General features: G+C 46.0%; 1 protein-coding gene and 1 non-coding gene across 5 annotated transcripts in view; one reads left to right on the top strand and one right to left on the bottom strand.

The window, feature by feature from the left end:
• The window catches only part of ACACA (acetyl-CoA carboxylase alpha), a 239,419-nt gene that overhangs the window by 205,041 nt on the left and 12,942 nt on the right, over positions 1–21,436 (top strand). For all 4 annotated transcript variants that reach the window (XM_047758432.1, XM_047758433.1, XM_047758431.1 and 1 more), the window contains 3 exons: positions 639–774; positions 8,533–8,710; positions 10,612–10,724. In XM_047758432.1, coding sequence (XP_047614388.1) covers positions 639–774; positions 8,533–8,710; positions 10,612–10,724 — 427 coding nt within the window. The remainder of the gene's footprint in view (positions 1–638; positions 775–8,532; positions 8,711–10,611; positions 10,725–21,436) is intronic.
• Positions 7,437–7,539, bottom strand: LOC125115382 (U6 spliceosomal RNA). Its single transcript, XR_007132090.1, has one exon. It is a non-coding gene; the product is annotated as a U6 spliceosomal RNA (small nuclear RNA).

Genomic DNA, 21,436 nt, shown 5'->3' with positions numbered 1-21,436 from the left:
GCAACTGAGATGACACTGGGGGGCTCCTTGGTCCCCGGGTCTCTCAAGTCACACACTGAAGAGCTACTCCTGGAATTCAGAAGCAGGTCTGCCCTAATGCCACACATGAAAGCCACAGCCCATCCTTTTTAAAAGGATGGATTAGGTTTTGCTGTCCTGACAAGATCCAGAAAATGAGGAGGAGGGGGCAGAGGAGGGTTTGCTGCAGGGACACCTCAAGTGCCCTTGACCAAGCACAGGCCAAGGAAGCTGTGAGCACAGGGGTGAGAGCTCGTGCGGATGGTCCAGGAGGCTTGCTTAGAGTTGTGTCGTCAATTTGCTTACAGTTGTCCTGGGAATCCTAGAACGAGCACTCCTCAGGCTGGGTTCTTCCCTTGGAAGTAGTGAGGGTCCCCCTTTGGACCAAAGAGGGGGGCTGGAATCAAGACAAGGAGTGATACTGAACACAAAGAGCCAGGGCCCTTTCTTTCTTTTTCTTTTTTTTTTTTTTTACTTCAAAGATGATCTTCCTGATGGACAACTGTTTTTGTTTAGTCTGATTTTGAGTTTTTGACAGTAAAGCCTTGTTCTCTTATAGAAATTCCCCTTCAATGAACTGTTGCTCATTAAGTGTCTTCCTCTTTGGCTTTTCCCAATAGATAATCCAGCAGGCCGGCCAGGTTTGGTTTCCAGACTCTGCATTTAAGACCTATCAGGCCATCAAGGACTTCAACCGCGAAGGGCTGCCTCTAATGGTCTTTGCCAACTGGAGAGGCTTCTCCGGGGGGATGAAAGGTGATTGACCTGGCCCTGGGCTGTACTGGAGGGAGGGAGGGTTTATATTGGGCGGAGCCTGTGGGTATCCTGAGAGCCCATCACCCCAGGCTTTGGGAGGATTATGCTCCCTCTGAGATATTTCTTGAGTTGTAACTTGAATGGGAAAACTCAATAGGTTTTACAAACCCATGCAAAATTTCAGCACAATCTACTAGTGTTACCTAGGTGGGCTGCTGCTGTGGACTTAGCTTTCGCAGGTGAGTGATGGACTCTTCTGACGGCCCTGGGGAGATAGGATTCTACTGGTCTCTGTCCTGCTTTTCTGGGCAGACTCTTTGTTGGTGTTACTCTTTACTGCTCTGCAGTGACCCAGCCAGGTCCTGAAATTAGCCTTCCCCAGAAGAGAGCGAACACATTCTCTTTGTGGCAATTTGTGACATATTTTATTATTATCCAACAACAGCCCTGGGCCTGTGGCTCCAGCACTTACAATCATTTATAAAGGCTCTGCCCTGTGTCAGAACGACCACCTACTGAGGATGCTCCATGGGCAGAGCCATGGTGGGTGGTTCGGGGAAAGCCTCAGGAAACACACTCCCCTTCTCAGGGTAGCCACGCTCTCTCTCCAGTGGCCAAAGGTTCAGGGCCTCACTGGGGCCAGAGGCTATGTGCCAGGAGGGGATAGGTGAGCTGCGTCAGCTCCATTCCTCAGGGAGCTCTCTGGAATGGATGAGAGGAGTAGACGGAGGGAGGAGTTGGTAGTGCTGGAGTAAAGCGGGTGAGCAGGGGTAGGGCATGTAAAACGCGGAAGAATGAACTCTCCCTAAGGCACTCAGAAGCAGCTTGCGGCAGGAGCATCTCTGGCTCTGAGGGAGGGAGAGCCTGAGGAAGCTCCCCTTTTATAGGTTATGCACTGTGTGTGGAGAGAGTAGAGCCTTAAGCCAACAGTCTCCCCTTACCTGCTAGGAAGACCCTTGCCAAAAGGCAGGCGACTGGGCAATGTTTCTGTTTATTTTTAGTTGAAAAGATCCCCTTTGTCCGTATTTACTGGAGAACTACCACATTTTACCCTTTCTTTGAGGAGACTCAGACTATACATGCAAATTAGCATTTGTAGTCTTTCTTAGACCATCAAGGTGAATTATTTTTTGACCGAGATATTAAATCAGCGGAAATACCATAAGATGTTGAGAGTATAGGTTAAACAAGTCAATCCTCCACAGTTTTTATTGAGTTCCTAGGTGCAGGGAACTAAGCTGGTTTGCCACTTCAGAGGAAACGAAAATAAGTCAGAAACAGACATTGCCCGAAGGAGTTGAGAAGAATGTCTTGTGCAGAATGATAAAGCCACGATGTATGAAGTAGAAACAGAATACCACAGGGTTCAGAGCAGGGTGATAGTGTCCTGCGGGGCTGCAGTCCCTTTCGTTTAGGTATATGAGGTTCATTTAGCATCAGATTTCACTTGATCCCAGAGTCCTTAGCTATAAGATTTGCATTAGGACGTGGGAGAGAATGCCCTGCTATGTATGTCCTTAGCTACCTCTCTTCTGTGAGCCCCTGCGAATTCATCCTCCCCGACGTTATGTAGGAGTATGTATTGTCTGGCTATTTTGTCCTAACAAATGTACAGTTCAAAAGTTTGAGATACGGCATTTGTAAGGGAAAGCTTGTGTCCTGATACATACTTTGGCTCAGGCCCAGGTTGGCTGCTAGCCCTGTAACAATAAGAGCAACAACAATTAAGACTCATTGAGCTCTTTTCCCCAGAATCGGCACTAACCATTTTACATGCATTATCTCACATAATCATCTCAACAAGCACCTCTAAGGGGTAAGTTATATGATTATCCACAATTTACATAAATTGAGACGTAGGTTAAGTAAATTTCCCAAGATGATTTGGCTAAAAAAGGAGAACACAGACCTATCTTACTTCCTGTAGCACAGTTGAGGCCAGAACCAGATCTACTAGACTATTCTGAGAATAAACTATCTAGGTTCCTGAGAAAGTTAGTGTCCCGCCTACCTCCTCTCTGCCTTGGGGCTGTTGTGACAAGAACCTGCAGGAGCTCAGAATGACTTGGGTTTTGTTTTGTTTTGTTTTGTTAAATTGTAAAATGTACATAGCACAATATTAACCATTTGTAAGTGTACAATTCGTCGGCTTTAAATACATTCACAGTGTTGCGTAACCATCACTACCGTCCACCCCCAAGACTTTTTCATCATCCAGGATATAAAGTCTATACCCATTAAACAGTAACCCCCCACTTCCCTCTCCCTGCCCCCATCCCTAATCAAAGATGAGTTATTGGTCTTCTATGGAGCAGGGCCAGCTCTGTTTTCTGAATTTGGATGCTGCTGCATCCCTTTACACATCACTTAAGACAAATAAGCTTTGGGCAAGAGCGATCAGTGGGAGAGGAGGAGGGAAGTGCACCCTCCTTTCATATTTACATACAGGTCAGGATGTTTCCTACATATTATCTCATGTAAAGGGACCTAAGCCGAGAGTCATTCCATATCCCTCGGGGAGATGTTTGCAGTTTTGGTTTCAATACTGGCTGGGGATTATGCAGGGAGGGAAAATAAACAATTATGCCATCCCTCAGTGCACACAAACACACAGCCAGGAGCCGACTGCACTGTGGGTAAAATGACTCCAAAATTGTGTGTAATGAGTAGGAAAAGATTAGAGACAGCTCTTGCTATGCTGAAAATTGACATTAGTGGAAGGAAAAAAAAAAAACTCTTTACTAGTCGGCCTAGGAGGTCTAATTCAAGCAGTAAAAATATAAATAAATAAATAAAAGCATGTCAAGATGGTATTGGTGCTTTTTTTCCAATGAGCTCTATCTGGCCGGAAGGCTATTCAGCATAATGCAAAATTAAATTATAAAAACTGGCTGAATATTTAGATGGAAGAGCCATTTGGAAGCAGTTTATTTAGACGAACCGGCAATGACCCACAACAGGGAGACATCAAGCGTGAAATTTACTAGAAATTAGCACCAGGGTCCCAGCCTCAGCATGAATAGCTTGATAGGATGCAAATCCCAGTGATATTAAGCTGCCTCACTGCTGGTGCTACAGGGTCACTCTCAGTTGGCTTTTCATGTTATACTTATTATTTTTTCCTGGGACAGGTTATAAATAACAATAAAAAAAAACATTTATTGAAAACTTTAACTGGAATGAAAGTCTATTTTAAAGTCTCTGATTACTTGGATGCTGAAATACAGCGTCAGCCGGCCATAATGAACTCATGAGAGGCACTACGTGTGTGCGGCTTGCGTATGCTTGGTGTTTACCTTCCACTTCTAACAGATAATCTCGCCTCGAGCCAGTATGATCTGTTCCAGTTTTGAGAGAGTGGGACGCTGTGGAAGCCCCCTACCACGCTGCTCCCTTGTTTGGTACATGTGGCTGCCGCGGTTGATCCATGTTGTGTGACAATGAAGGCCCTGGGCAGGGTTGGTGCCTGAGTGCTGAGAACACACTGGAGAGGCTGTGTGATCCCCGTTCACACAGATGTGCTCTGCTCAGAATGCTCAGAAGGCTTCAGGCTCCCGCCTCCCGGAGGAAGAACCTATCAGTATTTTCCATTCCCACTGCATTTCTCAGGGCCTGAGAATCGACAGGCAGCACATGCACAGCTTTCCAATTCCCTAGACATTCCCCTAGCCTGAACCCTTGGGGATCCCCCTTCCCCTGCTACCCTTGCCTGTGCTTTCCGCTCTGTCTCCTGAATTTGTCAGATTGTTGCCAAATGCTTCAGCCTGCCTTTTAGAATAAGTGCTTTGAGGTAGCCGTGATTCAATACCAGCTTGTTGGTTGTAGAGTTTGTGTGTTTATTCACATTTTCATATCCTTTGTTGCTTTTTTGAGTGTTTTCATGGTCTGGATTGTGGGGTATTGGTGTTCCAGGTTAGACAGAGGCATTGTTTTCCGTCTCAAGCTGGCCAGCTTCAATGAAGCCTGACCCCCTTTCTACTCACAGGCTTGGAGCCTGAAGATAGTTGTTTGGCAGTCAGATCCAAGGCCTTCACAGAACTGCTAGTACAGTTTCTGATATTTCAGAACATACCAAAAATCCAGGCAAAATTTATAAATATTCATGTATTCAGGTCTCTTTTCTGGTTTTTATTTGACTCCACCATCGTATCAGATGCTGGAAAGCTGATTACTTCAGCCTCATGTTCTTTCCTCACAGTAAGAGACATGAGTTAAGAGCGAAGTGGTAGGAGTTCCCATCATGGCTCAGTGGTGATGAACCTGACTAGGATCCAGGAGGACACGAGTTCAATGCCTGGCCTTGCTCAGTGGGTCAAAGATCCGGTGTTGCTGTGAGCTGTGGTGTAGGTCATAGATGCGGCTCAGATCTGGTGTGGCAGTGGCTGTGGCGTAGGCTGGCAGCTACAGCTCTGATTTGACCCCTAGCCTGGGAACCTCCATATGCTGTGGGTGCAGCCCTAAAAAGGAAAAAAAAAAGGAGTGAAGTAGTAGAACATAGACTTGAGAACCAAAATGATCTGGGTTCAAAGTCTCAACTCTGCTACATACCCACTTATTTAGTTAAGCCTCAGTTTACTCACCGGTCACTTAGGTGTGAGACGAAGATTTTTCTGATAATTAAATGATGTGTGTGTGTGTAAAACCATGTTCCCTGGTATACAGTGAGCTGGTCATGAAGGTGAAAAGGAGGGTCTACAGTCCATTTCACAAAGATAAAATGCATACATACTCAACTTTATCCCAATTTGCTTATACTATGAAATCAAGTTTTATTATTTATTTATTTATTTTTGTCTTTTCTAGGGCCGCACCTGCAGCATATGATGGTTCCCAGGCTAGGGGTCTAATGGGAGCTGTAGCCGCCGGCCTACACCACAGCCACAGCAACGCAGGATCCGAGCCACATCTGCAGACTACAGCACAGCTCACGGCAACGCCGGCTCCTTAACCCCCTGAGCGAGGCCATGGATGGAACCTGCAACGTCATGGTTCCTAGTTGGATTCGTTAACCATTGAGCCACGATGGGAACTCAAGTTTTATTTTTAATTAAATAAACGGGAGTACATTTTAAATAAAGTCCTCTATCGGAGTTCCCTGGTGGCCTAGCAGTTAAAGGATCCGGTGTTGTCACTGCTGTAGCTTAGGTCACTGCTGTGGTACGGTTTGATCCCTGGCCCAGGAACTTCTATATGCTGTGGGCACAGCCTAAATAAATAAATAAATAAATGTCTGTCTTTTGAGGGGAGCTGGGTCTGTTAATCGTAATACAGAGATGGATTTTGATGGAGACACGTGTTTAACAAACAAGTGAGTGAAGAGGCTGGAAACCCTGTCATTTACCTCTTAGCTTCCTAATGACTTTTAGGTGCTGTTTGCTATTGCGTCGCTTTCTCCTTTTATCTCTGCCTGGCATTTCTTCTCCATGCGTGATGCTGTGGAGGGCCACTCCTTTCTGTTACTTGTTCTGAGACTGTACTCTTGGCAGCACTGAAAAATGTACTGCTAATTACGCAATTATTTTATTATGTAGCACTGGTTGAAATATCCACTAAAGAATTAATTTAGTTAAAATAATTTGAACTGAGCAATTATTTTCATAACCACGGAATTAGCGTAAAGCGCTTAAAGTCCTTTATTCCCTGCTCTTCATACAGCAGTTGTGTAATTAGCAGTAAATTTTTTTTTGGTCTTTGCTTTCCTCCCAAAGGAATAAATGTCTTTGTTCTGATCATATATGCAGAGTATATGACCACTCACATTCCATAGAGAGTTCCTGGGGCAACTTCTGAATTTTTGGAATTCTATCACAGACCAGCCAGCCAAATTGGAGCCCTGGAGAAAGGCACATGCCTTGCAGTGAGCTTGCTCACTGATGGTTTCTAAAGAGCCATTTTCACTGGAAGAAGGTAGCAGTTTAATTTGCCAGTAACTACAATGAAAGCAATTTCTATCTGGTTTGCTTTTAACTTCCTGAAAAATGCTTCTTTGCTTTGGATTTCCAGATTGATTTATTCCAAATTGAGATCCCTCTCTCTGATAGGAAAGTTTGAACTCAGTTGAACCTGTTATTTGGTATGTCAAAAGGATCCATTATGGTTCCACTGAAATGTTCATTAAACATCTGGAATCTTAAACCTAAAACTTTAGCAGTGTTTAAACTTCAGGGAGCTGGAAATGGGAAGAAGTCATAAATTGTTGGGAAATAAATGACTGACCCTGCTTTCTAAGGACTGGCAATATTTATGCACCAGGGGGTCCCTTTTCTTCAGGCTGCTCCTGGCCTTGCAAGGGGGCAGGACAGCGGGGGGTGGGGTAGGGGGGGTGGGGGGGTGGGGATTACAAAGGATACTCTTTAGCAGAATAAAGAGGTGGCTTTTTTTTTTTTTAAGCCTCAATTACTTCATTTTATTTAATTAATTTTTATTAACATAGTTGATTTATAGTGTTGTGCCAATTTCTACTATACAGCCACCTGATGCAGTCATACATATAAATACATTCTCTTTCTTATATTCAATCATGGTCTATCCCAAAAGACTAGATATAGTTCCCTGTGCTATACAGTAGGACCTCAATGCTTATCCACTCTAAATGTAGTAGTTTGCATCTACCAACCCCAAACTCCCACTCCCTCCTGATCCCCTTAGCAACCACAAGTCTGAAAAATATGGAATGCTTCACAAACCTTCCTGTCGTCCTTGTGCAGGGGCCATGCTAATCTTTTCTATATAATTCCAATTTTAGTATATGTGCTGCCAAAGCAAGGACTCCTTTTTTTTTTTTTTAATGTGGCCATGTGATATTTCCAATAAGTACATACGCATTTAAATTTTTTTCTTTCATTGATACCCTGATAAAAATACAACTGAGGAGTTCCTGTTGTGGTGCAAAGGAAACAAATCCGACTGGTCTCCATGAATGCAGATTTGATCCCTGGCCTCTCTCAGTGGCTCAGGGATCCAGCATTCCTAAGAGCTGTGGTGTAGGTCGAAGACACAGCTCAGATCCTGTGTTGCTGTGGCTGTGGTGTGGACCGGCAGCTGTAGCTCCAGTTTGATCCCTAGCCTGGGAACTTCCATATGCCGCACGTGTGGCCCTAAAACAAGCAAAAAAAAGAAAAAAAAAAGCAACCGAGAAAAAATTAATTTTTCCTTTCTTGTATTCTTTCCAAAGCATTTATTCATTCAACAAACACTTATTGAGCACTGTGTTCCAGGCACTGGACAGGACCCTGGGGATGCAAAGAGGAAAGATGCAGTTTTTGAAGTTTCAGTTTTTGAAGGATCCATTTCCATTAGCTGTGCATTTTAAGGGCTTATCATATGCTAAGTACCAAGAGAGGAACTGAAAAGAGCTTGAATAGTTCCTTCAGAAAACTTAATGTAGTGAGAGAGATCACATATTGACATGAAAAATACTCAACATTTGTAGAGCAAGTGTGAATTAATGTGGTGAAACCTGAGCAGAGAGATTCCAGGAGGATGTAAGATGGATATGCAATCCCCAGGGCCTGCACTCTGGATCTTGTGAAAGACAGCGCCCGTCTCTCGTGCTTTTGAAGATCCCCGGAGTCTTCAGTAGAACACAGGTGCAGACGCCGCTCGCTCTAATCTTCAGGATGGCGTCACAGGACTTGGGGCAGCTGCACCCCAGACCTGTCGCCTCTGGCCACGAGCAGCCTCACTTCTCTGTGCCATGATGTCAGCAGTATGTGGAAGCACCGCTCCCTGGTTTCTGATGTGTCTCTTTCTCCCTAGATATGTACGACCAAATGCTGAAGTTTGGCGCTTACATCGTGGACGGCTTACGGGAGTGCTCGCAGCCGGTGATGGTCTATATCCCTCCTCAGGCCGAGCTTCGGGGTGGCTCCTGGGTCGTGATTGACCCCACCATCAACCCGCGGCACATGGAGATGTATGCTGACCGCGAGAGCAGGTAGCACGCCTTCCCTGCTTCCACTCGCTGCCTCTCAGCATCCTCTCTCTGTCCGGTTCCTCCTGGAAAGCATTATAACCACGGGAACTTTTTGAATCTGTCTATTCCCAGAGGGCGCTGAGGTCAGAAAATCCTGTTTTCTAAATAACGTCCACTAGCATGAGAAGGGAATCAGGCTGGAGTTAGGCTTGCTTTCTTTTCTTTTTTAGGGCCATACATGCAGCATATGGAAGTTCCCAGGCTAGAGGTTGAATCAGAGCTGCAGCTACAGGCCTACACCATAGCTCACGACAATGCCAGATCCTTAACCCACTGAGCAGGGCCAGGGATCGAACCTGCATCCTCATGGATACCAGTTGGGTTCGTTACCGCTGAGCCACAATGGGAACCCTCGTGTTAGGCTTTCTCAGTGGGATCCCCCACCCCAGAATCTTTTACCATGAAGTCCTCTATCCAGGCACCTCCAGACTCTCTCCTGTATGTTGCTTACATATACCTGTTCACTGTCTCTGTCTCAGGGCTGTGGCAGGGGGAGCTTAAAGCCAGTTGGAGCGGAAGGGCTGGGTTGTAAGTCGGGAGTTCTGGGGTCTTCCCCCAACCCTGCCGCTGACCAGTGAGGAACATGGAGCAGTCCTCACTCTCCCTGGGCTGCTGCTTGTCTGCGGGACGAGCTGAGAGGCCGTGAAGGTGCACCGTGGCGGCCGCCTTCTGTGGCTCCAGCCACAGCCTCTCCCCCACAGCCTGTGTCTCATTTTGGCCTTCCCGGAGGCTCGGAGAACACAGTTTTTGCAGCACCCAAAGAACTGCAAGAGAAAATCCCAGGCGTCTGTTCGGCACCGGCACCTGAAAACACTTACGAAAAACAGATCAAATCAGCTCCCCTTCATGATCTATTTTCAATCCTACATCTAGGCATTTTATTAGAGCACCTGTGCCTTCTTTTCCCCCAAATTTCAGCCTCTTCAAAAGCTGCTTAGGAAAGTCCAGGTGTTTTATTGTCAAATCATTAGTGTTGTATACTTAAGGACTTAGGTTTAAGCCCTAACTTAGCCCCTGACCAAGTACCAGATTGGGGACAGTTCATCTGCAGACTTCAGAACAAACCTGTCTGGTTTCATGTCCAGCATCATTGCTTGTTAGCCTGGGACAAGTCTCTCAGCATCCTGTACCTTAGTGTCGTCTGTAAAACGGGGATACAAGCACCTTACCTCATAGGGGACGTGGACTGAGCATGGGATCGTCACACAAGTCTTAGAACAGTGCCATGCACAGGGTAAGCATTAGCTATAATTTTTTAAATGGAGAAGTTTTTTAAAAAGGGGTTTTAGGGTAGAGGTCCTGGTAATAGAACCTCATTAGCATGCACTAGAAGTGCCCTGAAACCCTTCACTTTGTTGTTTCCATAGCAGGAGGCAGAACGTTTCCTCTCCAGCTCGGCCTGGCCTGGCTGGGCCTGCTTGAGTGCCACCAGCAGACCGACACCACTGTGTGGGACTGGCCAGCACGCACCTCTCATTGCACGGCCTAAGTGCTGAAGGTCGTTCCCCTGGCACCATGCCTACATCCTCATTTTATTTTTTTCTGGAAAATATGATTCCTGTCACCCCTTGTCAACTGTAGGTTGTGGCATCTGTATTCTCCTTTTGAGATGGAAGTAGACTGGGATAGCAATGAGGATTATCTTAATTGCTTTTTGCCAGGCCTTTCTCATACCCCACTTAGGCTCCTCTCTGGTGCCTGGTTCTCTCCCTGGGGTTATTTCTGTGAACCATGGGTGGGCAAAACCATAATGAAGCTATTTCCTGGTCCACGGATTGTAACTGGCCTCATTCCGTTGTCTCCTTCCTTTAACGTGCCTCTGTTTCTGTTCTGTTTTGTTTCCTTCTCTCTCTCTGATTCAGGGGATCTGTTCTGGAACCAGAAGGGACCGTAGAAATCAAATTCCGCAGAAAGGATCTGGTGAAAACCATGCGTCGGGTGGACCCAGTCTACATCCACTTGGCCGAGCGATTGGGTATGTCTGCGTGTCCTCCTGGCGAGCCAATGAGCCGTTCAGCTCATCTGTAATGAGTGCATTCATAGGCCAGGGGAGGAGGCATTGAAGCGTTTGATCAAATTCATGATAATCTTTATTTACTGTCCTCTATATGGTAAGAACCCTGGTAGAATGAAATAGTGTGTGTAATAGGAGGGAAAGCAGGCCCTAAGAAAGCAGAAGTCACCCGATTTTTCCTCTGATATTTCCTTTAAGTTCAAACAGCCCATCTTTCTAGGTCTGTGGCTGTTCTACTTGTACAGAGGGTTAGCTGGAAGCTGCTGTTGTGGGCGGGCTGATCGGGCATAGAACATGTGCGGCCTTAATATCCTGTTTCTGCTGGTCTCTTTGGACGAGCCCGCCCCGTTGCTGAGCGATGTGAGGGTCCTTGTCATGGGATGGAAAAGCCGGAGCCCTTGCCCGGGCGGCGTTTGGGGCCATCCTGAGCGCGAGAGATGGAGTAAAGATTGTGCACTGTGCTTGCAGACCCAGGCCACCAGTCCCGAATGTGCTGCTCGTTTGTTTCTGGAGCTTGGGGAGGGTGCTTGCAACTCAGACCTTGGGAGCCCTGTGTGGCATCCAGAACCTGAATGAGTTTTAGAATCTTTAAAAACACTGACTTTCTGCCCAGGTCTCCCATTGAGCCTCTTACTATGGTAGCAAAAGCAAATGGCTTGAGGTTCTTTTGTTTGTTGGTTTGTTTTATTTTTCTCAAGGAACAGAGAGATTGTCTTTAAAAGGTAGGGAAACTCAGAGAATGGGAGACAAAAAAAGATGCGAGCTCATTTATGTTCCAAGCAGTCATTTAACTAATAACGAACCCTTTGTGAACTCTTTACATGCTTACCTTCGCTAATGTAAAAGCTTCAGAGTGGTAACCTGCCCTCAGCCTAGAAACTACACGTCCCGGCGTTTACAGCACTGAGCCAGGCAAGGTGTTGCTTACCACACCAGTGACTCAGGTTGCCGTAAACCCTGCCTGTACCCCACTGTTTGCCATTCGGGGGACACAACCACCGTGAGATCCCATCCTCCTCAGCCTGATCCTTTTATGGGCAATGCACACATACAACAAGAAATTGGCCAAGTTGTTTGTAAAAATCTATTGCCACCCAGAATTGTTGAGGTGGTTTTTTTTTCCCCTCTTTCTTCTCCGAACAGGATAATTACTTCTGACCAACCCCATACACTTTAATTAAAGTGACTGCAGCTCAAGAGCAAGTTACAACTCTAACACAGAGAAAGCTCTAAAAGCTTCAGCCACTGATAAGCATCTCACTTAGATGGCTCAGAACTGCTCCCAGCACCCGCCACGTTGCCACTGTTTTTACGGCTAATTCTGCACAAATGCAGCAACGCCACACAATTGCAGGACACGGCGAATTGCGTAATTTTCTCCTTCTCTCTCTCTGTCTTTTTTTTCCCCCCTTTTTTGCTGGTTTTCTTTCTGGCCAATTTAAAATTTGTCAAAGTCGGTCTTCTTCTGGATCACTGCCCTTTGATATTTCGCGCACTCCATTTGCCACAAACAAGCCGCAGGGCCGCAGTTCATGCTGACTCTAGCAGAAGCAGAGAGAGCTCCATTTATCTTACACTGCCTGCTCAATTCCTACTCATTAACTGGGGGTTCACTGCCTCTTTTTAACCCCCCAATGGCTGTTATCATCCCTTCAGAGTAACTGGGTGGTAGGCAGAGGGATCCTCTCTGACATCTGTTTGCAGAACAGCCGGAGGGTGAGGGGTGTGGGGCTGAAGCGCCTTCCTCTTAAAGGCAAGTGATAGTGCACCCACCTTCACCCAGCACCTTTTAACTCTGGAAACGCAGGAAGAGGACAAGGGAGGAGATTCCCAAGTGATGGCCATTTAATCGTTTGTTACAAATCATCTCATTATCAATTTCCTGTCCACGTTGGGGAAAACCATCTTTATTTAACCTTGACCAAAATGGCACTAAGAAAGACTCCTTAGTCGGCTAAATGTGAAGCAGGCTCTGGGCCAGGGCAGCTTGGGACATGAGCACTGGAGCAGAGTAAAAATAACTATGTACAGGTCTTGGGCGTGTTGCTTGCAGGTAAGTTGTTTAACTTCTCGGAACATCAGTTTCTTCCTCCAGAAAGTGAGGATAAGGCCCACCCACCCTAACCAGCATGCGAGTCTGATGGATGTGCGTTTGCTTCAAATCTGCAAAGTGCTTTTCAAACACGGGGGTTGGCATCACTTTCTTTTCATCCTAATCGTCAGAGCAAGGGGATGCCATGTTAGGAATCGAGCATTCTCTGGGGCTCAGGCCCCCTTTGGGAGCCAGCGGTATAGGGAAGGAAATACAGAAGAGGCAGAAGAAGTGGCCTTATCTCTTGGGCATTCTTGGTCTTCCAGGGAGACGTACACGTCCAGGCATGTTTGTGACGTGTCAGATCAGCAGGGACATAACAGAACATCCCTGAACCCGGCTCCCTCTGTGTTCACACTGGCTTTTGGCCCCTATCTCAATGCCTAGAACCAACTGTCCAAAATGCTTTTTCACAGAGTGAGTGAAAATGGTCTCATTTTCCAGAGTAGGAGATGAAGGCAGAAAGAAGAGAAAGATTCGTCATCCAAGATACAAAGTAAATGTACATCGGAGCCTAGAAGGGAAATTATTCCCTGTGTTCCATTTTTTTCAGGATTGCCTCTGATTTTACCTCAGCTGAGTATTGAGCCTGATCAAAATTAAGCAAAAATTCTTTAAACAAGTGTTCTTTCCCTTTGTGACCTAAAGCCAACTCTATGGAGAGAAGTCAGACTTGGGAGAAAGCCTGTAGGTGTGGGTGTTGTCTTGCGTTCCCAGTTTCTTCCCAAATCAGCCTTTGCGACGAGGTTGGGGATGCCTCCAACCAGTGCACAATGATTGTGCTCCAAAATGTGAATACTATTTACTCTCTAAGGATAGTGAGTAATAGTGAACTTTTTTTTTTTTTTTGTCTTTTTAGAGACACACCTACAGCATATGGAAGTTCCCAGGCAAGGGGATAAATCAGAGCTGCAGCTTCGGCCTATACTGCAGCCACAGCAACACCAGATCCGAGCTGGGTCTGTGACCTACACCACAGCTCATAGCAACGCTGGATCCTTAACCCACTGAGTGAGGCCAAGAATCGAACCTGCATCCTTATGGAAACTAGTCAGATTCGTTACCACTGAGCCACAATGGGAACTTCCAATATTGAACTTCTGAACAGCTAATTTCATTTCTTTCAGGATTTTAATTTTTGAAAAATGTATACTTAGTTTGGGTAGGAAGGTAATGAATTACTAGTTTGCAGTTCTGTGATTTTAAGAGAGAGCATGAAAATAGTACATAGATAGAGTCCTGATAAAGGTAAGGGAAGATTTACCCCAGCAGGAACTGTGATGTCACCTCAAACACCAGCGTGTTGTATGGCTGGACCAAGTCTGACCCTGGATTCTCAGAACTGGGTTGGGGGGAGTCAGTGTAGAGGGAAAAACGTCCTGCCATTCTGGTTGCCTTAAGGAAGTTAATTTCCTCCCCTGGAAGTAGACCGCAGGCTTCGAAGGCCCTCCAGTGTCCCTTTGACTTCTTCACCTCCAGGAGCAGGGAGAACAGTGCCCAGCCTGGCCCCTTAAATGCTGTTACCTGAGGGCCTCTCCTGGGTTGTCACCTCCTCTTGTGTTAAGAAGGAAATGATAAATCAATTTAAGGACAGAGAGAACTGTCCAGCCCAAGTGTGAAGCCACTGTAAGCTCCCCACCGTCCCTTTCCCTCAGTGAGTCTCTGGAAAAAGAGCCACTTAGTGGAACTTCATTCTGCTCCAGACATTCGTCTTGGCCATGGCCCTGTTCCCAGACAGCAGGCAGCCTGCCACTCAGCACCCTGACCGTGCCCACACAGATGAAGCGTGCCCCGGGAGTGACCCTGGTAAGCACTGCTGGCCCTTGCCTGGCCATTCAGGCTGCCCAGTGCCCAGCATGCCTTCGAGCCTGAGCTCCCCAGGTGCTGCTGGGGCATTGTGGCTGCAGGTAAGGATAGGTGTGTCTGGGAAAATCCTCAGGGATGCCCCCTCCCAGCCTGCCTTTCAGCCACCAGGATGATAGGAAATGGACACTTCCTTGGGCTAAGGGGGTTTGGGGTTCAGCTGATTTTCTGGCACAGGCGATCAGTGTTTCTGAGCTGTGTGTACCTGTATCCGTCTTTAAGAAGCTATAAGCTGAAAAGAGCCAGAGCTGCTTGTTGGTGCAGAAAGCAGTGTCCTGACCTGGCAAGTGGAGAATGGGAAAGAAAGCAGTGGACTCTGGTCCTCCCCCACCCCCACCCCCACCGTGGTACGTGGAGTGTCCTCACTGGTACCGTGGCCACCAAGCACTGGGCTGTGTGGTAGGCTGAGATGACAGGACCATGCCACCCCCCTTAAGTCAGCAGCAGCTTGAAACCCACCTTGTGACTGATTCAGAAGCTCTTTGGCTTGATGCACTTTAGGGCACATAATGCAGCATTTTCTGGGACTGAGAAGGGGTCTTTTTGGTGTGATCCATTAACCAGACTATAGGAGCATCTGGGCTGGCCTCTTCCCAGGAAGCAGTGAGTCCCAACTCCATGGGGCTGGAGGGACCTGCCAGGCATTTTCTTAGACTGAACCTGAACTTCTGCCCGTCTGAAGCTGTCATCAGAACGCATCTGAGAGACCCTTTTCCCCACTTCGTCCTAGTTGATCCAGATCCCTGTGCCTCCACCTGTCGAACATAGGGGGAGCAACACAGAGAAAGAAAATGGTACTGCCAGGCTTCTTACCCTTGGAGCTCAGATAACTCTGCCGTTTCCCGACTTTTTTGTGGGAGGCGTTTGCATGGGGACACAGGGGAGTAATGGGAATTTTCATTCCCATTTGGGAATCTCTGGGTTGTCTATATAATCTTAAAAAATAGGAACAGTAGATCACTAGTACCATGGCAAGGAACCTTAGGGTTAAACATCCCTTGAGAGAGGATAGCTGTTAAAATCAATATGCAAATACAGTTGTATTTAGATAGGTATGGCCCCCTTTGAAGAAAAGCAGATATATGAAAATGGGATTTAAAAAAAAAAAACTAGATACATTGGGAGAAATTATTCCCATTACAAACGGATTATTTGCTTTACCAAAGGATTCACTGCAGGGTTCCGTCTAAATGGCTCCCTTAAGGCATTTAAAATAGGATCTGATTTACGCAGTTTTTCAAGAATGCTTTTGTGTAAAGAAAGGCACACCTGTTATGGGTACAGAAATAGTTTTGCAGGTTCCCCCCCACCCCCCCCCACCCCACCCCCGCCCTATCTTACTATCTTCGTAGAGAAATTTCTTTCAACATAGAAAATGTGATTACATAGGTCTTTTAAACAGCTACTTATGTTTGTACTTCTGAATCTTAATAAGATTCCAGTCTTTTTTATGCTGATTTTTCAATCTCCAGGTTGAGGAATGGGTGTGTGTTCTCATATCTGAGATATGCAGGGGCTTAGTGGGGAGAGCGATCTAGTCCTTTCTTTAGTATCATACGCATTCAACCAATCAAAGGAAATTGCCTTTTTCAGAGGAGGAAGAAGGGGCCCATAAAAGTAAAAATTGGGTTTAAATTTACGTAGGCTTCTTGGTATAACTTTAAAAAAAATTAAGAATTAAAATAACACACACTTTAATATTACATTCTTTTATAAAACATTTTGCCTGTTTGCCAGATTAGAATTTTTGTTACGTAAACGAGAAAGAGCTCAAAAAGGAGACTTCTGCAAGGTCACCCAAGTGCCTTTGGCTGAGCAGAGAATTTTTAGCCTACCACTCTGATTTTTATTCAACACTTTGAAGGCCTCAGCATCCCCCGCCCCCAAATCCTGCTCCTTAGGATGGTCTGCTCTTCCACACCGTAAGGCCAGTCACCCCCTGCCCTCCCCCAGTGTCACGCTGGCTAAAAACACCTCCTGCTGCAGAAATGAGCTGTCTCCTCTGAAGCTTCTCCTCAGCTTTGACCCCGTGGAGGAGAGATGTGGTTTTCATTATGTCCTGGCCCCGGGGACACCCCAGGCTGCTGTCCTGTTGACACTTTTAGGTCAGTTTAACTTGTTTCATTTTAAGATTTTTTGTTTTGTTTTGTCTTTTGTCTTTTTAGGGCCACACCTATGGAGGTTCCCAGACTAGGGGTCTAATCGGAACTGTAGCTGCCAGCCTACACCACAGACACAGCAATGCAGGATCCAAGCCTCACCTGTGACCTACACCACAGCTCATGGCAATGCTGGTCCCCAGCCCACTGAGCAAGGTCAGGGATCGAACCCACATACTCATGGATACTAGTTGAGTGCATTAACCACTGAGCCACAATGGGAACTCCAACTTGTTTTATTTTAAAAATCATAGACTCCGAAGCCAGACTACCTAAGGCCAAATCCCAACTTCACCATTTCCTGGCTTTATGGCCTTGAACAAATTATTTCACTTTATTTGGTGCCTCAGTTTCCTTACCTTTAAGATCACAAGGACCTTTTAGGGGGCCAGGATGAAATAAGATGAAAAGTACTTAAACAGCATGAGCAGTATGGTAACATCTCAATAATGTTAGCTCTCCTTTGACCAGACTAATAATGCCTCTTTTTGTGTTTAACTCTTTACACGTTTTTAATTGTAAGGTTGGATTTTTAGGATTTCATGGAGACTTTTTATTTGGGGAAGGAAGGAATGGGGCTAACCTACCTCTCTTTTCCCGTTTCAACCTTTCCCTAAAGTAGGATTCTAGGAAAGGATGACTTTCCTCTCTGTAGCATGTTCTTAAACACACTCACACACGTACACACACTGGCTTGCTTTCCTAAAAACCCTGAGGCCCTGCAATCTGGCTAGAAAAGAAAGAAAACCATTCCAAGATATTTAATTGTACAGGGAGCTTACCGGATTGATCGAGAGCTTAGCTTTTTACAATAGTCCAGTGAATAAGAAATGCTCCTGACAAACGATCAATGATGGGATAATCACTCTTTATCCCCCGCCTCATTCTTACCTTCTTTCTTTCAGGAGAACAGGGTTCAGAAGTCAAAAATCTTTATAGACGCTGCTTTTAAATTAAGCAGAAAATAGACATTGACATATTTGTTAATCTCCCCTAAATCATTACCGGGGCTGGCTGCTTTGCTGTACAAGGAGAGGGGGGCGCTCCATGTGCTACACGAGGCCGTACCGAGCTGAAGAGCAGCCTTTTATTTTTAGAAAAGAAAATTTAGAGACACCCCCCCACACCCCTTAACAACAAAGCACACACATCTTTGGCTTTCTCACATGCCCTTAAAAATACATACATTCCCTACTTCTGTCTCTTCCCTGCTTTGATGCTTTTTTAAGGTCAGTCTTGAACTGTAATCAGAGGCATCACTGAAGGAATCAAAGAAGGCAGGCTTCAGGGGAATGTTCCGTGATCCTCCCCATCTGGGAGGGCCAGGGCGTTATAGGTGTTTATTTCATTGCACTTTGAAAGCTCCGGAACAGCTTGATGGGGTAGGTGAGACCTTGGTCAGTCCAGGAACTAGCCTGCCCCTCTGCCCCAACATTGTTCCCACAATGCCCTGTGCCTAAGCCCGGAGGTCCTCCCCCTGCACCCAGCGCTGAGCCGTGCTCATCATTCCTCCTAACACAGTGAACCAAACCTTCCAGCTAATTGCCCTTAGTCTGCAGCCACTGCAGGACACCTGCTTGTCCACTTTGGGTACCATTTAATGAAGAGCACAGGCTTCAAAGACAGCCAGACCCAAGTGTAAATCCTGACTTTGCTGCTTAAGAGGTGGGTGCCATTGGGCAAGCCACTTTTACATTTCAGAGCCTTGGTTTTCTCCTCTGTAAAAGAGATACCCTGTCTGTAAGGTTGGGTTATCATAAGGAAGGAGATGGTGTGTGTGACACAACTTGCAGAGCGTTCAGTAACCTTGGCAGCTTGGTTACTTGGCAGCTTGGCAGCAGTGTCAGCAGCTGACCAGACCGACTTGCGGGTGGTCACGTATGAGCTGAGTGGTCCTGAAACCATGGGGTGCAGTGCCTGGCGCACAGGAAATGCTCAACAAACGGTGTGTGTTTATATGGGACACACATGTGTATGTATGTTGTTGAGCCAGAGAATTGTTGATGAGGGTTTGGAAGTCCCCATTCAGCCGTATGCATGGTCCGCCCATCCCTTCCCCACCAGCAGGGCTGTGATTTTACCTGCTGGTCTCACGGTGCCTGAGTCACTGCGAGTTCCATTCCAGACCACCACAATAGAGCCAGTATTGCCATAAAGCAAGTCACATGGCTTTTGTGGTTTCCCAGTACGTAGAAAAGTTATGTTTACGTTGTAGCGAGGTCTTTTAAGTATGCAGTAACACTACGTCTAAAAAACTAACATACATACCCTCATTTCAAAATGCTTTAGTGCTGGAAAATACTAACCATCATCCATGCCTTCAGTGAATCACCAACTTTTTGCTGGTGGAAGATCTTGCCTCCGTGTTGATGGCTGCTGACTGACCAGGGTGGTGGTTGCTGAAGGTTGGGGTGGCTGTGGCCGTTTCTTAAAATAAGACAACAGTGAAGTTTGCGGCATTGATGGACTCTTCCTTTCACGAACAATTCCTCTGTAGCGTGCAAGGCCACTTGATAGTCTGTTTTTCACCGTAGCAAATGTAATACAGGTATACCTTTTTTTTTTGCACTTATAAACTTTCTCATTAATATTTCTGTGATATGCGATCAGCGATCTTTTTCTTTTTTTTCTTTTTTTTCGGGCCGCATCAGCCGCATATGGCAGTTTCTAGGCTAGGGGTTGAATTGGAACTGCAGCTGCCAGCCTACATCACAGCCACAGCAACACAGGATCTAAGCCATGTCTGCGACCTACACCACAGCTCACGGCAATGCTGGATCCCCGACCCACTGAGCGAGGCAGGGATCAAATCTGGATCTTCATGGATACTAGTCGGATTCGTTTCTGCTGTGCCACAAGGGGAACTCAGATCAGTGATCTTTGACGTTATGTTTTGATACTTGGTACTTGTGTTGGCATTTTCCAGCAGAAAGCATTCTTTAGGTCTGCCTGTAACATGAGGAGCTACCCTTACTTGTGTCTGACCTATAGAACGGGGATCATGAGAGATGTCGCCTGGGTCTGTTGGAGTGGGGCTGGGAGGGAACTTCAGCTTTATTGGGCAGGATTCTGCCTTCATCACTTAGCCTTCTTCTGAAATTAAAGGGCTACTGCAGCTGAAGCATTTGTACAAGTAAGTAAGGACCACCCACAACACAGTGTTGAGAAGCCTCGGGAGCTGGGCTGCTGTACCTGGGGCCTGGCTTTATGACCTCAGTAAGTTACCTGAATTTCCAGTGCCTCAGTTTGCTCACCTGTAAGATGAGGATAATAACAATGCCGGCCTCATAAGGCTGTTGTACAGATTAAACGAGTTAATAGAAAGCACTTAGAACAGTGCCCTGTAAATATTAACTTTGATTACTGATGATATGCACTGGGGAGTCTGGATAGACGTTTTTCTGTTTCTTTTGTGTTTAGTTTTTTCAACTTGGGGTATTTTTTTAACTTTCCACTTGACAAAACGTTACAGAAAAGTTACAGAAATGGTACAAGGAACTTCTGAGGCACTTTTCTCAGATTCACCTGTTTGCATCTTGTCCCACTTGCTTTTCTGTTTCCACACACTCCCATGCTCCCTTGCTCACCCTACATGCGTCCACATTGGTTTTGAACCCTCTGCAAGTAATCTGTGGACATCATGCTCTCTTATCCATAAATATTCTGTGTATGTGTCTAAGAACACAGACTTTCACATAAGCACAATACATTAATTAAAATGAACTATATTGGAGTTCCCATGGTGGCACAACGGTAAAGAACCTGACTTAGTAACCAAGAGGACATGGGTTCAATCCCTGGCCTCGCTCAGTGGGTTAAGAATCCAGCGTTGCTGTGAGCTGTGGTGTAGGTCGCAGACTCAGCTTGGATCCTTTGTTGCTGTGGCTGTGGTGTAGGCTGGCAGCTACAGCTCTGATTAGACCCCTGGCCTGGGAACTTCCATATGCTGCAGGTGCGGCCTTAAAAAGACCAAAAAGAACTATAACATCGATACAACACTACTGTCTAATCCATGATTCATATTAAAATTTTACCAGTTGTCCCAATAATGTCCTTTATACCAATAATGTCCTTTATAGGTTTCTTTTGTTTTGGGTTTTTTGCTGTTTGTTTTAGTCCAGATCTGAGATCTAACGGCAGACCACATGTTGCAGTTTGTTGTCGAGTGTTTTTACTCTCCTTTAACCCAGGGTAGTTCTTTGGCTTTTCCTTGTCTTTTATGATCTTGACACTTTAATTTAGAGAGCGCTGGCCACTCTGGGGAGCATGTTCCTTCTCCATTTGGGTCTGTCTTATATTTTGCCATGGTTGGGTTTAGGGTATGCATTTTTGGCAGCACTGTTGCAGAAGCGACATTATGTCCTCAGGGCATCGTACCGGGAGGCACATGATGAGCTTGTCCTATTCTTGGTGCTGGTTAACTCTGATTGCTTGTTGAAGGTTATGTTTGCTGCGTTCATCCACTGTAAAGTTGCCAGTCTTCCGCTTTGTAATTAGTAATTTGTAAGGAAATACTTTGAGACCATGTAAATATCCTTTTCCTCATCAAACTTTCACCC

This window comes from Phacochoerus africanus, chromosome 14 (genome assembly GCF_016906955.1).
Source record: "Phacochoerus africanus isolate WHEZ1 chromosome 14, ROS_Pafr_v1, whole genome shotgun sequence".
NCBI lineage: Eukaryota > Metazoa > Chordata > Mammalia > Artiodactyla > Suidae > Phacochoerus > Phacochoerus africanus.
Note: the sequence above shows the minus strand (reverse complement) of the source record. Positions and strands in the feature narration are given on the sequence as shown.